The sequence below is a fragment of the Watersipora subatra genome, chromosome 10, assembly GCF_963576615.1.
Source record: "Watersipora subatra chromosome 10, tzWatSuba1.1, whole genome shotgun sequence".
In the NCBI taxonomy this organism is placed as follows: Eukaryota; Metazoa; Bryozoa; class Gymnolaemata; order Cheilostomatida; family Watersiporidae; genus Watersipora; species Watersipora subatra.
In genome coordinates, this window is record NC_088717.1 from 39,405,041 (window position 1) to 39,424,890 (window position 19,850).

The window sequence follows — 19,850 nt, forward strand, 5'->3', positions numbered from 1 at the left end:
CAATATGTTTCTATGTATCCATGATTGCAACAGTAGTAACATTTAAACGAACAGTTTTTTTAAGCCAGCTACAAAACTTGTTACTTACTTATTGGTCTTTGCAACTTTTAATGTGCAAAGATATGTTCCATTTCAGTGTCACATTTCTCTTCTTATTATTGACAAAGGTTTTAAGGGTGCAAGTAGTTTATGTTCATTTTAAAATGTTTTAATGTTTATTAATTGTACTTTATATTTTCATGAGATAAATTTCGCTTGTTTAAAATGGAAAGTCTACATATGTCAATACCTCAAAATCTTTCCTCCCTGTTTAGCCATAAAATGCATTTTGTACTTTTCAGCTAGTTACTGTTACCCATGATTGTTCATGCTCATATTGATGAGACAGTTAAGCTTCTCTGTGTAAATTACAACTGTCAGACATTCCAGCATAAGAATAACTGACAGACTGACTGACATATATTAAGATGTTTATTTCACTTTGATAGAGAATCAATAGACCCAAGTGAAACAGCCATAGCTCTTAGAAAGAGACAGTCACGGGCACATGCCTTACGCAGGTAAGCCTTTTTCTCTTGCCAATTGTATAATAAATGCTTGTAAATGGTTGCTCATTATTTCACTGCCATGATATTATTTTTTTCTTTATTTAAGTTGAGGGGTGTATAAACACCCCCTAAGTTAAGGGGTGGATAAACACACTCGCACACTGAGAAAATGCGCTGTTTGTGCAGCCAATTGATTCTCAATGAGCATTATCTTCGTTTTATTTTATTCGTTTGTTAAAATTTTCTTGCGACCGAAATCACGGCTTGACACAAACATTTATGTATGAACAAAGACATTCTCGCTTATGACAGTTATGGGAATACCATCAGTATGAATCGGAACCATTCATGTTTTAGATAATTTCTCACGCAATAAACTTGTGTAAAGATTTTTTTAGTTCAATTGATTTTACGAACCAAAATTATTTTTGGACTTGGCTAATTTATTTGTTGACGAGTAGCGTTTTTTTCTGTAAAAATATATCAACTGTACAAAAATCTTTGTACAGCTATCACATCTCGCTCTCATCTGATGCAGGTCTATCACAAAGTGTTGACATTGCATTATAGTTACTAGTACACTAGCAGTCCTCTGCGCTGTGAGAGATCGTCATTTGTAATAAGTGTGTGCACAATTATTCTTAAATGTGGAAAGGTTGTTAAGTGGTGCAGATGGTAGCAATGAGTAGACAACTCTCATTTTAGTCAGCTGTGGCACCTTTATTCTTATATCTGCTTGTACGATGCAGTTTTGTACGTTGTGAGAGATCATCGTGTGTAATAGGTATGTGCACAATTATTCTTTGATGGAGAAAGGCGGTCAAGTGGTGCAAATGGTAGTGTGCTTAGCTGGGATTTCGAAAAACTGTTTGATTTCCGTGTGCTGCGATCTTTTTTCCTAACGCTCTCAAGCCTAGTTCTCATATACGCCGCAAGCACTGGCGACAGCACCGCAGGCCTATCAGCGGTGAAATGTTAATCTACATGCGGAGTACGGCTGATAGTTGCCGGCGTTCAATGCAAGAGTTCAGCGCCCAAAATGCACTGTACATGTGAAGCTCAGCATTTTTGAGACGGCATGGTTAGCGGCCATTTTTACGCGATCACTAGCGGCGCAGCTTTATGTGAACATTATTCACCGAGCTTAGTGCCCCAAGTGTTTTGCTGGGCGAGATTACCGCTGGGGTTTCGCATTCGATACGGGAGCCAGGCTATAGTGTGGCTTCAGACGGACACCGCTCTTATTATAGTAAAGATTAGCCGATACTTTGATAGGAAGTAAAGCAAGGATGTCATGACCTTCACACAACTGAACCCAGTCTCATAGGTCAATCTATTTACTAACATGACCCATGTTCATATTTAGCCATAGCATATATCTTCTCCACATGTTGGCTCTGCATTCATCGGTATGTATCTAGGCCTTCAGATGGCTGTCACATAACAGAGACTGCAAATCCTGACCAACAAACTGCAATCTCATTATTTGGTTCTCTTACTTATATACAGCGTTGTGCAAGGTGTCAAGCTTTACAAGGAAGGCAAACAAATGGAGGCCATGACCATGTATAACAAAGCTCTGGACACTGATATGAACAATGTTGAAGCTTTGGTAGCCAGAGGGGCTTTGTGAGTATTCTCTTCTGCTAACCTTACTGCGCAGCGTTGCATCGTCAAGTGGATATCAAGTTTCTATTTCGTGCGAATAATTTTTGTGCCAGGTAACTGCATTCTTGGTATATTATGGATTTTGGTGGGCCTTATATCTTTATATACAAAACACTCTTATTCATAAAGGATAAGAGTGTTTTGTATATAAGAAGCCATCATTAATGAGTTCATTTCATATGAAACTTGTGAACTTGCGATCGATATGGTGATCAAAGCTTTAGATTTTTCCAGAATATCGTCTGATATATGATATAACTTATAATGCCTATCTCCTTTTTATCCTATGGTTTATGTTTTTCATTTGAGGATTTGATTTTCAATATTCTTGCTGTTTGAGAAGTGTTCACTCTAGGACAAGTGAAGTATACCAGCTTTCAGAAGTACGTGTCCAGAAAAAGTTAATAGCCTTCGTTGCTACATAGTCAAATGGCACAACATCAAATCAATATACACACAACGTGTATTGGTGTGAACTCACGTTAGTGTGAGAGCTGAAGAATAAGTGTCAGTCTTTTTATTAAAGGAGATGGTTTTATTGAATGGGTGAAGTATATTTGTGAAAATATTTTGACGAATGAGGTTGCATGAAAGTGTAAACAGGAGCACATCGTGTTCAACTACGTCCCATTTTAGCCGTTTTGGAAGAGGATTTCAACCTACAGTGTCGTCGTAATGGCTGCGATTAACTGTTCGTTTTTGAGCTTTTAAGAGTAATCACATGGTAATCTGTAACATTGTAATCACTTGTAATCACATTTCCACATATTTTGCACCTACAACACAGCAGAGTAAGACATGGTGAACTATCTGATACCAAATAACTGTAATGTAAATTTTGTTACAAGTCAACCTTTAAAGGAGATGTATAGAAGATTATTATTTGTCTCAAATGTTGCTTACTCTGGCAGAGTTTCATTTTTTCTGCCTCGCTTCTAATCATGACTGTCAGAGCTCCGCTGTGAAACCGGCAGCAAACCTGTTTAATTTTGTATTCCTGGGCACTTACGGTACACACCAATTTCTGGTGTCTAATTTTAGGCTTTCTCAGCTTGATCATTTTGAATTATTGCAAAAATTATACGCTTGCAGGCTTCCTATATAAAGCTTGCTAGCTTATGTGTTACGCTATTATTCATCCTCTGCGGCTTGTTTGTCGACTGGAGACGAGTTTAAATTTGTTCAAACCGATTTGTTATTTTCAAGAAGCTAGAGAATGCCATCAACTACAAACCAATGCTTTCCCACCAGATATTATTGAGTTTGACAGCATTCCAACATGGCTATTTATATGATAGCGAATGAAGGTGACCGACAATTATTGTCGACTGTCAGCCATGAAACTTTAATGTTTTCAGCTTATTTAATTTGTCATCAATTGAGGATTGCAACATCCAAACTGAAGGTATGTACCCTTCTTAACTCAAAGGACGAATTGGATGTTTATATTTCATCTAATTCGCAGCTGTACTGCTCAATTTTGCTTGCTTCTATCGATTTTTAAATGAGTTTTTAAGTCTTAACAACATAAACACTATATATAGTGAATAAGATTTAATGATTTTTCTTGTGTCACTCAATAATATTATTATTATTTTTAGTGGTAACGTCAAGGACGCTGATTTCCGTCATGGATTGCACAGCTAGCCAATGGTAATTAATTATATGGTTTTTTTATTGACGAAGACTTGGTGGGAGACTAATGACTATTATGAGTGTTCTACATCATTTGTGAAGCCTAATCTACCTGATATAAAACTGTACAACCATATAACACCAATACAGCATTCGGTGGAAACCTAATATACAAGCAGGCCCCCTGTTCCTAGTCTGTATTAACAACTTTCCATCAGCTGTTAAAACACTTTGAATAGCACAATTTATTTTGAACTAAATATCATCCTGCACTATTTAATTATTAAGGCTCCAAGCTTGCAAAACTCAATAATAAAAAAACAGAAATCACGTAGAGTAGAGTTCTTATTTTACACTCTCTCAAAGAAGCGGTGTATCAGAGGCAACTGAACAAACAATGATTGCAGTACCCCAAATCTGATAGATAGTGTATGTCTTTCTAGGAATAAAAAAACAACTAGTTTTTGTGTAAAGCTTTTGTTGTTGATGAGAAGAAACTTTTTAGTTTTGTCTATTTCTGAGCCGCCATTACTAAGAACTTCAATCATTGCATTGTTAGAAACTAGTGTCCTGTCAGCAGCCATCTTTATTGGTCTGGATAGTATGCCGTCAGCGTTTCAGCAATAGCTTAAGAAATATTACTCCAATCGTTTTGAAACTTAGGAATTTTACTGAAGAACGTATCAAGCACAATGTAGCCAAGATTTCGTAATTCTGTCCAAATCAGATGTATGAGAAAACTACGTGAACTACACAGCTGAGTTTTCTCAGGTGCTGAGGAACTGATGAGAAAACAACTCCCTGAATTATTCCAGGCCCATGATTCAAAGTGTTAAACTATGAAATTACTATTTTTCTCTTTTTGATATTTGATGTCTTCAAAATATGGAATTTTTGTGTAGATATTACGAGGTGATTGCTGTAAGCAATACAGAAGCAATAAGCTAACACATCAACTAAGGGTAAGCTATATCAAACTATTAAAATAGATCATACGATATGATTAGACATCCTTACTACACTCCAAGTCTGAAACATAAACCTCGAAGCTAATTGTAGTCTCTAGCAAATGAATAATGAGAGAACGACTTCTCACAAGTCATTTCTGTTGTCAGCTTATAAACAATCATATATGGGTATATCTATTGTCCGTATAAAGTTGATTGACCAATAAGCATCGCATTGAGTTAGCCATTCCAACTTGATAGCACAGCAGCACTTCGTACGTGTGAAAGTAAAAAAGGACTTGAAATGTTATGCCATATTCGTTAGTGTGATGGGGCCCAGTGTTGAATGTTTAACAGTGAACACAGTGTTAACTAGAATGAAACTAGTGGTTTGGATGTGATTAGAGTAGAGAAAGGTGCTGAGGTTTGTAAGAGTACTGAGGAAGGAGGTATGTGAGGTATTGAAGATGGACTTACACAATTTTTTTGTAGAATTTATCAGAGACTATCCGTGTTTTTCTATCATTTGCAAGTTTTTTGATGTTTGAAATGATCTGATTGCCAGGATGTTTCAAGATTACAATCAATAAAACTTGACCCCGATTAAAACACTAAAAAATGTGCGGAATGACATCATTTGTTGTCATCTTTGCGATAGTTGATATCGGCTATTGAGTTTAATTTGCAGTGTTACGCGTCTTTATTCTGTCGGTCTTTTTGCAACTATAGACATCATAATCGCACTTTTGTCTAATCTCAGCATTTTAATCACGATCAAATTTTATCAATTTTAATCTTGAAATATCCCGGCAGTCAGATCACCTCAAATGTCAAAAACAGTTGCAAATGATAGAAAAAAGTAAAATCAACAAAATTTTGTGTGAGTTCATCTTTAAGCATAGACTATGGACAAACAACGCAAAAATTGAATCAGAATGTAAAAATTAATTTGATAACTATCATAAAACATTCATATTTTATCTGACTCATTCATATCTTATCTGACCCATTCATATCTTATCTGACTCATTCATATCTTATCTGACTCATTCATATCTTATCTGACTCATTCATATCTTATCTGACTTATTCACATCTTATCTGACTCATTCATATCTTATCTGACTCATTCATATCTTATCTGACTCATTCATATCTTATCTGACTCATTCACATCTTATCTGACTTATTCATATCTTATCTGACTCATTCATATCTTATCTGACTCATTCATATCTTATCTGACTCATTCATATCTTATCTGACTCATTCATATCTTATCTGACTCATTCATATCTTATCTGACTCATTCATATCTTATCTGACTCATTCATATCTTACCTGACTCATTCATATCTTATCTGACTCATTCATATCTTATCTGACTTATTCATATCTTATCTGACTCATTCATATCTTATCTGACTTATTCATATCTTATCTGACTCATTCATATCTTATCTGACCCATTCATATCTTATCTGACTTATTCATATCTTATCTGACTTATTCATATCTTATCTGACTTATTCATATCTTATCTGACTTATTCATATCTTATCTGACTCATTCATATCTTATCTGACTCATTCATATCTTATCTGACTCATGAGGATTTGCTATTGGTTTAATAAGCTGAGTCACTCTCATTTGAATCATCAATAATTATTAATAATTCAATAATTCAACAGGGATGATTTTTGGTGCTACATTGGCTCATTAAAGGTTTTGGTTTTAGGAGAAACATGAACTAGATAATTGTGTTCAAATTAATCTTTCTACACTGTTTGTTATTGGTTACTTGTTAACCTCCAAAAACAATACATCTCATGTCAATAACAGCTCTGGTTGTAGGAGCTCGGAATAGCTATAGATGTCAGCTTAATAATGCAAGATATTGTGTTATAGTGCCAGCTGCATTTACTCTCTATGGTAATTTGGGAACTGTTTTAAGTATTATTTGCCTTTTTGGTGTAAGATTATGTTTGCATGGCATTTGAAATATTATTCATTTAATGTGAAAGATTATTCGCTACCCGCAGTTATTAAGCAAATTGTTTTTGTAGGTTAAAATTATACAGAAAAACTTATCTTTGCTTAACTCAGATTGGCTGCAGGTTAGTATACCCCGGACCGTGAATTTGTATCACATTCATTCCAAATACTTTAGAGTATTAATGAGAGCTATCTTTACACATTTTTGATTTTTGTAGAATTTTTCTCGGGACCTCGCAGTGGCAAGAGAGCGTATCAGTGACAGGAGAGTTTAGCATTATGTTTGGTTTTAGTTTCTAGTTATACTTGAAATATAGCTGTTGTTCTAAATAATACGTTGTCAGCAAACCCATTTTCTCTGACTCCTTTTATGCTGTACGCGCTCCTACAACGTAAGTAATCCATTCCAGGAACATTTACGTTATAGGGATTTTATGTTATAAGAACAGTAAGATACATGTAAATTGCCTAATCCATTCCAAGATCTTTCCAAACTCACCCTTTGGCCATGCAAAAACTTGACTTAACTTTTTTAATTTGTAGGCTGTACCGTAACTGCAGTATTCTTAGTTTGCATCGACAACTTTTCTCCTTTCTATGATCAATCTCACTGGTTTTATAGACCATGATTGCGGTAATTTTTACAATAAGTTGATGGAGAGCTCACATCTTCAGCGTTCATTTACAACGATTTGCTTATTATTCTAAATAGCAAAGTGTACTCTCCAAAGTAAAACTGATAACAAATATTTTATACGTCTACAATCAAGCAAAACAACAAAATATTTTACAAAAAAGCGGCACTACCTACTCATCGTCTGTCTGCATTCAGGGGTCAAGGTTAAAATGAAAGAGAACTTTTGACGATACTCCAACATTCAGTGACATTCGCATTGTTGAATCGACGCTGTAACACCTGCACCAACCGATCGCCTTTTTATTTGTGAACAATGCGCAGCTACCCTGTTCTATGTTTTGTCATCACATCTGGCGATCTATCATAATGAACTAGATTGTTGTGAAAGTTTTATATATACATAATAGGTATAAAGCTATATGCACATCATTTTTTCTTTCGCGAGTGCGGCGAGATAGATCAACGTTCAAATCGAATTTGAGAACTCGTCTGACTTGGTGGTTTATGTTTTATAGAATTTTTTACGTAGTAGGAAGGAAAAACTTCATATAAATTTTTTACCTTATCTGGAATTTATGTTATAGAAGGTATACCTTATAGGCAAGCACTGTACTAATAAAATCCTACACGTATGTTGGGTAATTGCTGTAGAATTGATGTCTCATTAACATACAGTAGTGTGAAAAATAAACTAGACCCTTTTGTTGGAAAATGAAATATTCCCATTTACAACATTGTTACTCATTCTGAATTTAGTCAATAGACATAAATTATATATTAATAATCATTTTGTCCTGATTTTAAATATTTTAACCAAACATCTGTTAACTTCTGTTTTTTTAATCATTATGTGGGCTAAATTCTAAACGGATTATTTTTAATGGTTGAAGATAACACTCTGTACAGATATGATCGCACCACATACATTTATATTTGCTCATTTCAGGGCATATACATGAATGAAATGTTCATAATTTAGCCTATATAATAATTTAAAAACATAATTTTACCACTGTTTGGTGTACATAATTGAAATCAAGATAAAATGAGGATTCAGGTAACATGTAGTTTATGTCTATTGATTAAATTCACAATCAGTTACAATGTTTCTAATGAGAATTTTAGTTTTCCAACAAAACGGTCGCGTTTATTTTGCACATCATTGTATATGTTTATTACATGCAAGCAATGGTAGTAGTTTGCCATCACTCTTTGTGTTAAAACTAAAGAGTCCCGTGCGGCCTTTCATCCATCCGCGCCAGAAAAACCAAGACTTTTGAGCTAACTAAAATATGTATTTACTAATTCAAGGATGTCGCATTACAATAAAGATTATAAGTATAATATAGGCAAGTGTCTTTTTCTGTCGCTCTCTTGTCCGCCACTGTATATTGAGTGAAGGCACCGCACTCCTTTATATATCCTTCCGCTCCACCTCTCTATTTCTGGTGGGCCGCTTGGCCCTCACCCAACCAGCTGGGTCACGTCTGATTGGCTTCGCTCTAAACCGGCTGGCTTGCTTCGTAGGCCAGCCAACTTCCTTCATAATGTCAATTATTTTCTTAGGGACAGCAGTTTTTTCTGTTTTAGCAGGTGCCTATGACTATCAAGTTGTATTTGTGTAGTTAGGAATAGTATTCACTGGGATATAGTTTTTGTGACATTGTTTTGTCATAAAGATGTGACATATTTTGTACTCCCACAAGCATTGCCATATGCAATGCCATATGTTTTTGTTTGCTACCAGCCTATAAGCCTATAACTGATTCAACAACCAAAGTTAGATTAGGATAATTATTTTTGTCAAATTTGTTTATTTTACACCTATTTTGTCTTTTGCTGCTAATCATGTAATTCTGTGCGTGAATACAACAATTGAAATATTAAAACTGAAATATAATATTTAAATTTATAAAATTAATTTAATAAATCAAGTTTTTTTATTGTTTGAATTTCACCGTTTCATTACGTACACAACATAATTTTACGGTATCAATGTTTTTTAATAGAAAAAGTATAAAAGCTGTTATTTTTTGCAATATAAGTAATTTATTTTGTTGACATTAGTTCTTGTGTCAAACTTACAAGTGAGAGATTTTTACATGCTGGCTAACGTGTATCCCTTACTTCGATTCCAGCCCACTTTTTTATTCTATAAACTTCTCCATATTATTGGACTGTTTGTGAAAATGTGAATAACTCTGAAGACCATACATGTCCTTTATGGTAAGTGCAAACATCTTACTTAATCTTTATGATAATTTGTGTACGTATAGCGAGTACCTGGTAACGTATAGGTAAGTACATGTAACTAACTTATGCCTATCAGCATGCATTGAATCTTACAGGAACTGTTTAATGTACATGTAGATATGCCAACAATGAGAGCTACCGCAGGGCTCTGGAAGACTTTAGGGACGCTCTGAAGGTCGAACCGCATCATCAGAACGCTCTCAAGTACACTGTTGAGACTCTTCTTGCGTATGCCAGAGAGTGAGTGGCTCTAGTTGCATATATTAGCTGTAGTATCAAACACCACAACTAGACTAGATCTCAGGCAATGTTCCCTTTGGTGCTTTACATGATCCAACAAAAATGTGGTGAGTAGCTCAAGAAAAGGTCTTTTGTCTTTTTATTTTGGTGTTCAATGATTGTCAGACTTAAAGAAGTAGCATTGCAATATTTATATTTGTAGTGTTTTTTTGTTTTATAGCTTGAGAGACACGGATGATATCACTTCTGCTATCGATTGTTACAAAGAGGTGTTAAAACTAGATGCTTCTAATGTATCAGCTTTGGAATGTTTAGCATCAATATCTGCTGCAAAGGTTTCAACTGCTGACCAGCAGCCTTTGGTGACCTCAACAAGGTTGGTGTGGAAATGGTGTTTTGTATGTCTAAAATTGGGCATACCTTTGAATTTGTTCAACAAATATACACTTAGTAAATGCCTCTCAACGCAATCACTCTCTGCTTGATGATATGTAAAAGAATTATGAAATTTAATTATTTATTAAGGTTATTATTTGTTTGAGGGTCCTAAAGTATATCCATTTATAATAATTTATCGTACTTTTCTAAAACCCCGGTTGGGAAGACGATCAGCAACAACATAGTACTCGTTCTGGTTTGTTGTGCATAATTTATAAATAAATGAAAATTGTGTGTTATTAAAGCATCCTTTTATCTCATGGACTGTATAAAGAATATGTAAGAAGGAATTGTGTACATCATGTAAACACCGCTCCTTTACTTCCACAGTGTAAGTGTTAGACACGTGTAATATGATAGAACACTGTAGAAGCTGCAGATCAATATCTGAACCAGTTTTAGTCAACTTTTGGACACAGGCCATTGACTATGTCTTACATTTGCAATATAGAATTATGGTTTTGATGGCTGTTCCGGAGGAGCTTTTCTAGAAGTTGTAGTATTCAGTTATTCAGTTGTATATTACCAAAGTTGGGACATAGTTTCATGTTTGTTTACAGAAGAGATATTCTGTAATGATTGTAGGTCAGATCTCTCTAGTCCTATGAAACAAAGATCATGGGAGTCTCTTGAATCTCCCAAATTCACGCAAGATTATGAAGTTGGACACAGAAGTCCGAGTGTGAATAGGAGAAGGAAAAGTATAATGAGGGACCGGCATACTTCAGGTGCTTCATGAAAACATTAATAAGCATCCAATATTGTGCAACTTTTACAGGGTTTAGCGGTTTTGAAAGGCACTTTTATCAAAATTTGGATGGTGAACAATCTTGGAGCTATCTGAACAGATAATAGAAAACCTTTATTTGAATGCCACGCCTCTAATAGAGCTAATCGGGTAAAGGTTGAAAAATAGAGCACAATGGCGTTCAAATAGGGGTTTTACGGTAGTTATTTGCTTAACCACCTTTTGGGACCATTTTGTAAGTCTCTTCAGCTATGAGAATGTGAAATGGGATTTTGGTTTTTCAAAATTCATATTAAAGATGCGTTATCATTGTCCTGGACAATATATGCTCTGTACCTTTTTAACAGCAAACTTTAAAAGCATTTACAGTGATATTCCTGTGAGTATAGTTGACTCATATTCAGGTACACCACTTGAAGTTTTCCAGTTTGCATTTGTATAAATTTGTGTTTGATAATCTTGCCTACTCAACCTTTGCTTTTGCTGATTTTCTTTCATTACCCATTCATAACTCTAATGAACCCTTCTTCACATCAGGGCGAGATGACAAATCAGAGATGATACACAATGAAGAGAGATCAGTGGCATTAAAAAGGCATGCTCGGCGCTCCATCAGTGAAAGCAGCTCTAGCAGTCGTGGTTCTTATAGGCACTCACGGCTTAAAAAAAGTAAGATAGAGTTCTAGCTATTTAGTAATCATCCCAATCAAGGCTTATATTCTTAAGGCTTCATCTAAAAATATCTTCAAATATTGATTACCAAATGGACAATATTGTGACGTAGGTAGGAAAAAACTTCTTTACGGCGCGGCACATTAAACCATAACAGCCACGTGCAACTTTTATCGTATTTTCTAGGTAAATATGATAAGATTCCAGATACGATGATTCCGATTTTTCACTCAAAATAATGATTAGTCCACAAACTTTCAAAGTCATGAACGATTTTTTAAAGCGTTTCAATATCCATCTCGAAAACAACACGATTGGCACGACAAGCTCCGCCCATAAATATGTGGCGTACGCTAGCTTTTAAGGAACGAAAGTTAGGGATGTTTAGTCCGAATTAGAATGATAGAGGTTGGTGTCTTAAAATCCATTATTGTCTAAATTCAGCCTTCAAAATAATCTGTCTTTTATGAAAGGTAGATAAGCTATTTAACATTGCATATTAGCTCAAAAAAGCGTGATAACAACGCTAGCTTGTGATAAAATCGCGCTTTTTGAGCTCATTTTTCTTGGCGTTCCGCCTATTAAACATTCTGTAACAAGCTATAAGCAATTTTAAATAGCTTGGTGTGCTGATTGTGTTGTTTTCGAGTTCAATATTAAAACGCTGTATACATATATGTATACATATATGTATACATATATGTATACATATATGTATACATATATGTATTCCTATATAGCCAATATGCAGTAGAGAACATGTACGTAGGAGGGGCAAAGGTGTTCTGCTCTCGCATGTATTCTTTCCCTTTCATATAAGCACTCCGGTGAGTAAGCTCTTCTATATCGAGGTCCAAGTCGTCCTGTCTTCTGTCGGTAGTCTAGCTGGTTGATAGAAAGCTGACCTGTGCACAGGGCTGGCTGGCTTCCACCACAATATTGCAATTGGGCATTTGAGTAGGTTGTAACGGTAGCTAAAGGTATGGATGATTTATAGAGTTCTTTTTCATGACAGTTTCTTGCAGTAAAATAATCTATGCATTTTCATATGTTAAAATATTGTTCTACATAGCGTTGTTTGTTGCATGAAAATACATTGAGTTATGAGAATTCGTTCATTTAAAGGAAGCTTTTCATATTTTCATACAACGTTTATTTTTTGAAAAATGGGTGTTAAGTGATCTTTTAGAAAGGTAAACATAGTTTTCATTTATAACTGAATCATTAAAACTGATTGAGGTGAAACCTAAGTATAAATAGTGCTAAACAATCACATACTGCATAATATTCAGCGTAAGTTAATGAAAACTAGTGACATACATGATTATCTATGCATATGCTATAGCGACTACAGCATATGCATAGATAATTACATAGTTTCAAGCCTTCTTGCATTAATGTTTTGACAGGAGGATCGTCTCATTCAAAGAATGTGCTCTGATTGTTTGGTGGCTCCACGCTAGTACTATTTACAATTTACTGTTTATAATTTTTAGGACAGAGGCATTCTTCCTCAAGTTCACATTCATCCTCTTCAAATGATTCTTATTTATATCGAAAACGCTCTCATAAGACTTCGGCTAAAAAATCTCATATTTTTAAACATAGAAGGTCAAGGTCTTCCAACATTTCCAAATATGATAGACATCAGGATTCACAGACTTCTCTTTCGATCTCTAGCTTGTCTACTAGCGTGTGCCAAACGTCTTCTAAGCGTAAATCAAAGAAGTCTAGACGAAAAAGTCATTCTGAAGAAAACAATCAATTCACTCGCGAAATATATACCAGAAAATCATCAGGTAACAAGTCTAATGAATCATCAAGCAAAGCATATCTCAGGGCATTTAGTCGAACACCAAGTAGGTCTCCTGAAAAAGCACATAAAAAAGCAGCAAACAGAGAACCGAGGCGTGATGCGTCTCGGCTCAGCAAAGAAGGAGCTAGCAAAAAATCTTCTGCTTCGTCAAATAGTCAGAGGTAGGTAGGAGAGCCAAGCTTGAGGAAATATTACCACCCACTCTGGTTAACAGGGGTGAGGAAACAATTTTGTTATATACATATGTATGTAAAAAACTACTATGTGTACTTCCCAGACTACTATATATATATTACATATTTTATATGTGTGTACTTCCCAGACTACTATATATATATATTACATATTTTGTATATGTGTACTTCCCAGACTACTATATATATACAACATATTTTATATATGTATAATTCCCAGACTACTATATATATATTACATATTTTATATATATATACTCCCCAGACTACTATATATATTACATATTTTATATATGTATACTTCCCAGACTGCTATTTAGTTTTCTAGTAGATTTTATTTGAGAGTATCAGTATTTTTTATCATTAGCAATCGTTGTTGATGTTTGAGGTGATCTGACTGCCAGGATATTTCAAGATTAAAATTGACAAAACTTGGTCATGGTTAAAACTCTCAGAAGAAACATACGTGCCTACATGACGTCACTAGCTGCTATCGTTGTTATAGCTGATATCGGCTATTGCATTCAGCTGCAGTATTACACATCTCTATTCTATCGGTCTCTTTGCGACTATATATGTCATAATCGCATTTCTGCTTTATCTGAGCATTTTAACGGCGATCAAGTTTTATCGATTTTAGTCTTGAAATGTCTTGGCAGTCAGATCACCTCAAACATCAAAAACGATCGCAAATGATATAATAATACTGGTATTTTCTAACAAAATCTACTAGACCTTTCTGTAAATTCATGTTTAAGGAATTACGGCTTGTTGGGCCTTGGCACGAGTAAGATGCGATTTGGTGTAATCTGGTAGACTTCTTTAATACAACTTATGACTGTTTCAGTTGTTTTTAGAACAGATTAAATTTGTATGTAGAGGTATCACTCTATAACCGTTCGCAATTATCTTTATTACAAATGATGTCTAAAATGAAAATAATATGTTAACGTATTGTTTGCACTATCTGGTTTACAAAAGGTAAGGCTTTTAACGTGCTTATCAACTTATCTCTGTTGTTGCTCATTTCTGAAATGTGTAACACGCCACACCATGCATTTCTGTTAAGTTGTCTGAATTCAGATTTTCTACAGCACATGCTAGTGTAGTCCACTACACTAGCGTGTACCTCATGATAATCATTATGGAAAAATTCTTTTTTACACACACATAATGGGATTTCTGTTTTAGAGTTCCGATTAACCTTTTAAACATGCTCGCTGGGACATGTTGTTACAGTCGAAACATTACGGCTAAACCCTTTTTGAGTTCTCCTTAGTTACAGCTTTTTAATGTACTAATCATATACTTTTAGTGAAGCTCTCCAAAGTTTTTCAGCAAAAGAAGATAGGCGAGCATCACGAGACAAATCAGGTAAGATGATAAGCAATATAATGGCTGCTGGAAGCTTGGAGTTGCTTGAGATTTTTTTGAATTTTTAATGCAAATTGCTACACTACTTTCATGACCACATTCCATGAGCGTGTTCATTGAGTACAATTGTCCTTGATGCATGCAGATCTGCATCCTTGAGTATCCAATGATTAGATCTGATTAGATTCTAATCGGATCTAATCATGGCACATTTATAAATTCTAAGATTTGCAAATTAAGCCCAGCATTGCTTGAAGTGAGGCTTGTTATTTTTACATCGAATAGGCCGTAGTGAGCTGTGTCTGAGTGTATCAGAGTGCGTCTGAGTGTATCAGAGTGTGTTTGAGTGTATCAAAGTGTGTCTGAGTGTATCAGAGTGTGTCTGAGTGTATCAGGGTGTGTCTGAGTGTATCAGAGTGTGTCTGAGTGTATCAGAGTGTATTTGCGTGTGTTTGAGTGTGTCTGAGTGTATCAGAGTGCGTCTGAGTGTATCAGAGTGCGTCTGAGTGTATCAGAGTGCGTCTGAGTGTATCAGAGTGCGTCTGAGTGTATCAGAGTGCGTCTGAGTGTATCAGAGTGCGTCTGAGTGTATCAGAGTGCGTCTGAGTGTATCAGAGTGTGTCTGAGTGTATCAAAGTGTGTCTGAGTGTATCAGAATGTGTCTGAGTGTCTGCTCTTAAACTCTTTCTTCACGCGAGAATTTTTTAGCATCACCGAACATCTTTCTCATCATAGTAAAGATTATTTTTCAAAACGAAAGGTGGTCGGATTAGCGCAGTTGCTAGGGTGATGGTATTCTAAGACAAATGTACCGTGTTGGAGTCACCTACATAGTAATGTTTTATTAAGCAGTTTAATCGCCGCTCATATTATTTCTTCCGTGTGACGGTAGCCAGACGTATGCTTACAAGACGTCAGAGGGTTATAAGTATAAAGATAGATGGCATCACCAAACCAATATGCTTGTACCAAAAACCACTAAGAGACTCATACTTGTAATTCAGATTGTTTTACTCTTTCTAAGTTCAAGTAATACCGTGTTCACTGCATATAAGTTTGTTCTAAGTAAGTTTTAACTTGACTGCTAAGCTATCAATTCATGGTTTGCTACCAGATATGCTGGATAGGTATGACACGGAGACACGGAAACCCGCAGGTATTGACCTATTCGGTAATCGTGCTACTGATATGAAACATGAGCAAAGGAAAGACGAGAAACAGTCATCAGCCGCACCACCCTTTCCCTATTTCCTATCTACCGATCCTGTGAGAAAAGGCCTTGCAAAACCACTTACTGGCAAGGCATGTCCTTCTTGATTTTCTCTTGGTTTATTTGACAACCAGTCTGTGTAGGATGCTGTTCTGTTCTTAGCAGTCAGATTCTTGTATCTACATATGTTGTGTACCCGTGTTGTAGAGTAAAGGTGGATGTGACAAGGCTATGACAAACTTTGTCGTGCAAGCGGAAAGGGGTCAACGAAAAGCATTCATGCAGCCTGTAGTGGCCTACTCAGAGGTAAGTGACTGGATGCTAACTATTTTATATTTACCCAGACATGAATTAATCTATCGTGAGAAGTCTTGCTAGTTGATTTGTTTCATGATCATCATATTTGTTTTAAAAAGTAATATGATATTGTGCTAATACTAATCAGCTTTAAATGATTTTAGTCGTAATGATTTTGAACTTACTATTGCACAATAATCTTAAACATTTTAAAAGTTAGCGAAGTTTATAAATACTGCATTTTATCATTTTCGATTGAAGTTTCTTAAAAGACTCTGCCAACAAAAGCTCTATAAATACAAAAGAAAACCTGAATTTTTCATGATGTAAGCATATATCAGCTGTTAAGCGTTCATATACATGTTCATTACCTTTCACTATAATAGTGAAGGGCAACAAAATATCACTGAGTCGCAATGTGTGGACTGTTTTACCTAGTCCTCTTCTCTTTGATCAAGCAACTTATTGAATTATATCACAGGCATCCATCATGTGTTATGAGCTGCATTGAACAAGCTTTCAGCCAAATATCTTTAGCTATATTTGTTCATAATATGTTTATACTAGTTGGCAAAATATTGATGTTTTTTGTTGATTGCGTTTAACTTTCTGGTCATGATTCATCGTAAAAAAATTTTGGCTTTTTGTTTTTAATAAAAATTTGTTAATGCAGTTTTCCGTCTAAGCTCAAACACAATTGCTATTTAGGAGCTACTATTTATTGTAAGTTTATTAACATCCATGACCTCCTTTGGTTACCCCCGGCTAGCTGTATACGTATTATTTACTTGGCAGCAGATTAACAAAAGATTGGTATTTTAATGTTGTAATATCCTGTATTAGAATTACTCTGTTCAGCAATATTATGTTTCTTACAAAGTAATTGCACATAATCCAAATATTTAATGTATCGAGAATTTTACAGAAGCAAATAAAATTGCTCAGAATCTGTAAGGTAGAATTAGAGTGAATTTATGACGAATTTATTTGTTATCTTATGATGATTTTTGCTGAATCTGGCTGAGATCCAACTCTCTCATTCCTTTATGTTTTAGTCCTCAAGTAGCCTCAACACCTATCCGTCTGTCTCAGATGCTCAGCTTGCGCGTGGTAAGGATTTCATCGTTACGAATGATGTTTCAGACTGTCACAACTCGCTTAGCAGCCACTCTTATTCAAGGTCAAGGTCAAATTCATCATCGAGCTATTATTCTACCCGAAGGGGATATAAAAAAGGTAGTTCTCAATCTGTCTCTAGAAACAGCTTATCCTCTCCATCTCATAAACATGGCAAAAGTAAGTCCAAATCAGAGCGCGCTTCTCGTTCTCGGTACAGCTCACACCACAAGTTGAAAAGACATGAAAAGTCTCGGTCAAAGTCAACCAGATACGTTAGACATTCGACAGGTGGGAGATCTAGGTCAAGAACGGGTTCTTCCATTGAGAGATCTTGCTCAACGTCTAGAGAACGAACCCTATCAAGAAAAAGTAAAAGACATAGCTCAACATCTAGGTCAAATTCGGAGCACAACAATTTGTCAAGGTCCAGATCTAGATCAAGGAATAGTACTTGGTCAAGGTCAAGGGGAAGAACTAGATCAAGGTCGTCTAAAAGATCTCAGTCAAGATACCGATCTCGATCAAGGTCAGCAGAACTAAGACACACAAAACATCACCGGTCAAGGTCATATAGTAGAAGGTCGTATAGCTCCCCTGACTCATACAGCCGCAGTACTTCAAGCAGGAAAAGTAGGTCAAGGCGTAAGGTTGATTCCAAGCAGAAGTCAAGTGCAAAAAAATCAGCAAAGGCACGCAAGGTAGTGAGTTCTCCCGCAAATGTCTGTTTAAAACCTTCCCTGTGCCTCGCTCCGTACCACATATGGAGTAATTTTTTAGTTTATGATGATATAACTAAATATTGTGCTATTTTCGCAAAACAATCACAATGAGTTAAGTAATGTTGCCCATTCTATCGAGGAATGAATATGGTGCAGCTCTCATGTCAGACTGACCTATTTCAACCTAATATCATATCTCATTTTTACTAATACATAAGAACTACTCCTTTTATAACCTCCAGTGAGTCTAAACAGACGACTAAACACTCAACATAAACTATTGCTATGCGAATCACCTTCTTTCTAGTCGTAGGAGATCACAAATATTCGGTCAAGTCCTGCAGAAGCATAAAACAGCAAAATGTACTGCAACCTTTTTAATTGTGAGATGCTATTACAGTGCGCCCTTGTCATGCCATTTTAAACCATTCCAAGGTTGGCATCGTATAGCAAAAATGTCGTATAGAGGGTTATAGAAACCCATAGTAATTATATAATGCAAACATCCCCTGTTAAAAATCATCAAACTTTCATATCAGTACTGTACATATTATAGATTAGGATCAAAACCGTATGTTTACCTTAGTAACTATAGTTACCCACAGTAACTTTGTGTATCTAGTAGTTATGCTCTGCAATAAAATGTGACATACAATGCACAACCTGTATGTGCGGTAGCAGCAGTACATACCGTAGGGAGTTATTATTTTCGAGACAGACGCCTTTTCGAGACAGATAAACTTTGAAATTAGCTGAAATGAATTTAGCTTACTAAACGCACACTTGAAGCTAAGCTGTAGTATGTATTTTTAATTATTTTACTGAACTTAACCTTTTCAACGCTAAAATTTTATCATTTTTCGGCTTTGTTTTCACTATAACTTATAGCCAACTCCATTAAAACCTTTTTCAACCTTATGTGACAAGAAAGCCCGAGCGATGCTGTTCTTGAAAGAATGCTGTCCTCGCGCATACTTGACCATTTAATGAGCGTCGAAGAGAAAAATGAAATTTCATTACTTTATTTTGAAGTGACGTGACTTGAGCTGGTACATGTAGTGGGTGAAGCAAAAAGGAGTCAAAAACGTATCAATTCTAATTATGTTACTGTACGCTTTATAATTAATTTAATACGTTATGAAGTAAATTTTGGTTTGTTGGCTAAGGAAAGTTGTCTAATCTCTGACCTTCTGTTCAAAGGGATTGCAACTTCGATTTTGCTTCTGTTTTAAAGAAAATATTACTGCTCTTTACTTGAGAAATGCTGGACTGGGAAAAACTGGTCACTGTATCTCTTTTATGCAATGTGAGAAGGTTTTCGGCGAACAACATATCGACAA

The 19,850-nt window shown here is 35.5% G+C and overlaps 1 protein-coding gene across 1 annotated transcript in view; it reads left to right on the forward strand.

The window, feature by feature from the left end:
• Positions 1 to 19,850, forward strand: part of LOC137407057 (tetratricopeptide repeat protein 14-like) — a 48,950-nt gene that overhangs the window by 9,644 nt on the left and 19,456 nt on the right. Inside the window, exons 7-17 of the mRNA XM_068093663.1 lie at positions 489 to 560; positions 2,058 to 2,177; positions 9,801 to 9,923; positions 10,144 to 10,299; positions 10,947 to 11,089; positions 11,647 to 11,778; positions 13,278 to 13,758; positions 15,107 to 15,165; positions 16,280 to 16,467; positions 16,583 to 16,681; positions 17,728 to 18,489. Of these exons, the coding sequence (XP_067949764.1) occupies positions 489 to 560; positions 2,058 to 2,177; positions 9,801 to 9,923; positions 10,144 to 10,299; positions 10,947 to 11,089; positions 11,647 to 11,778; positions 13,278 to 13,758; positions 15,107 to 15,165; positions 16,280 to 16,467; positions 16,583 to 16,681; positions 17,728 to 18,489 (2,335 nt within the window). The remainder of the gene's footprint in view (positions 1 to 488; positions 561 to 2,057; positions 2,178 to 9,800; positions 9,924 to 10,143; positions 10,300 to 10,946; positions 11,090 to 11,646; positions 11,779 to 13,277; positions 13,759 to 15,106; positions 15,166 to 16,279; positions 16,468 to 16,582; positions 16,682 to 17,727; positions 18,490 to 19,850) is intronic.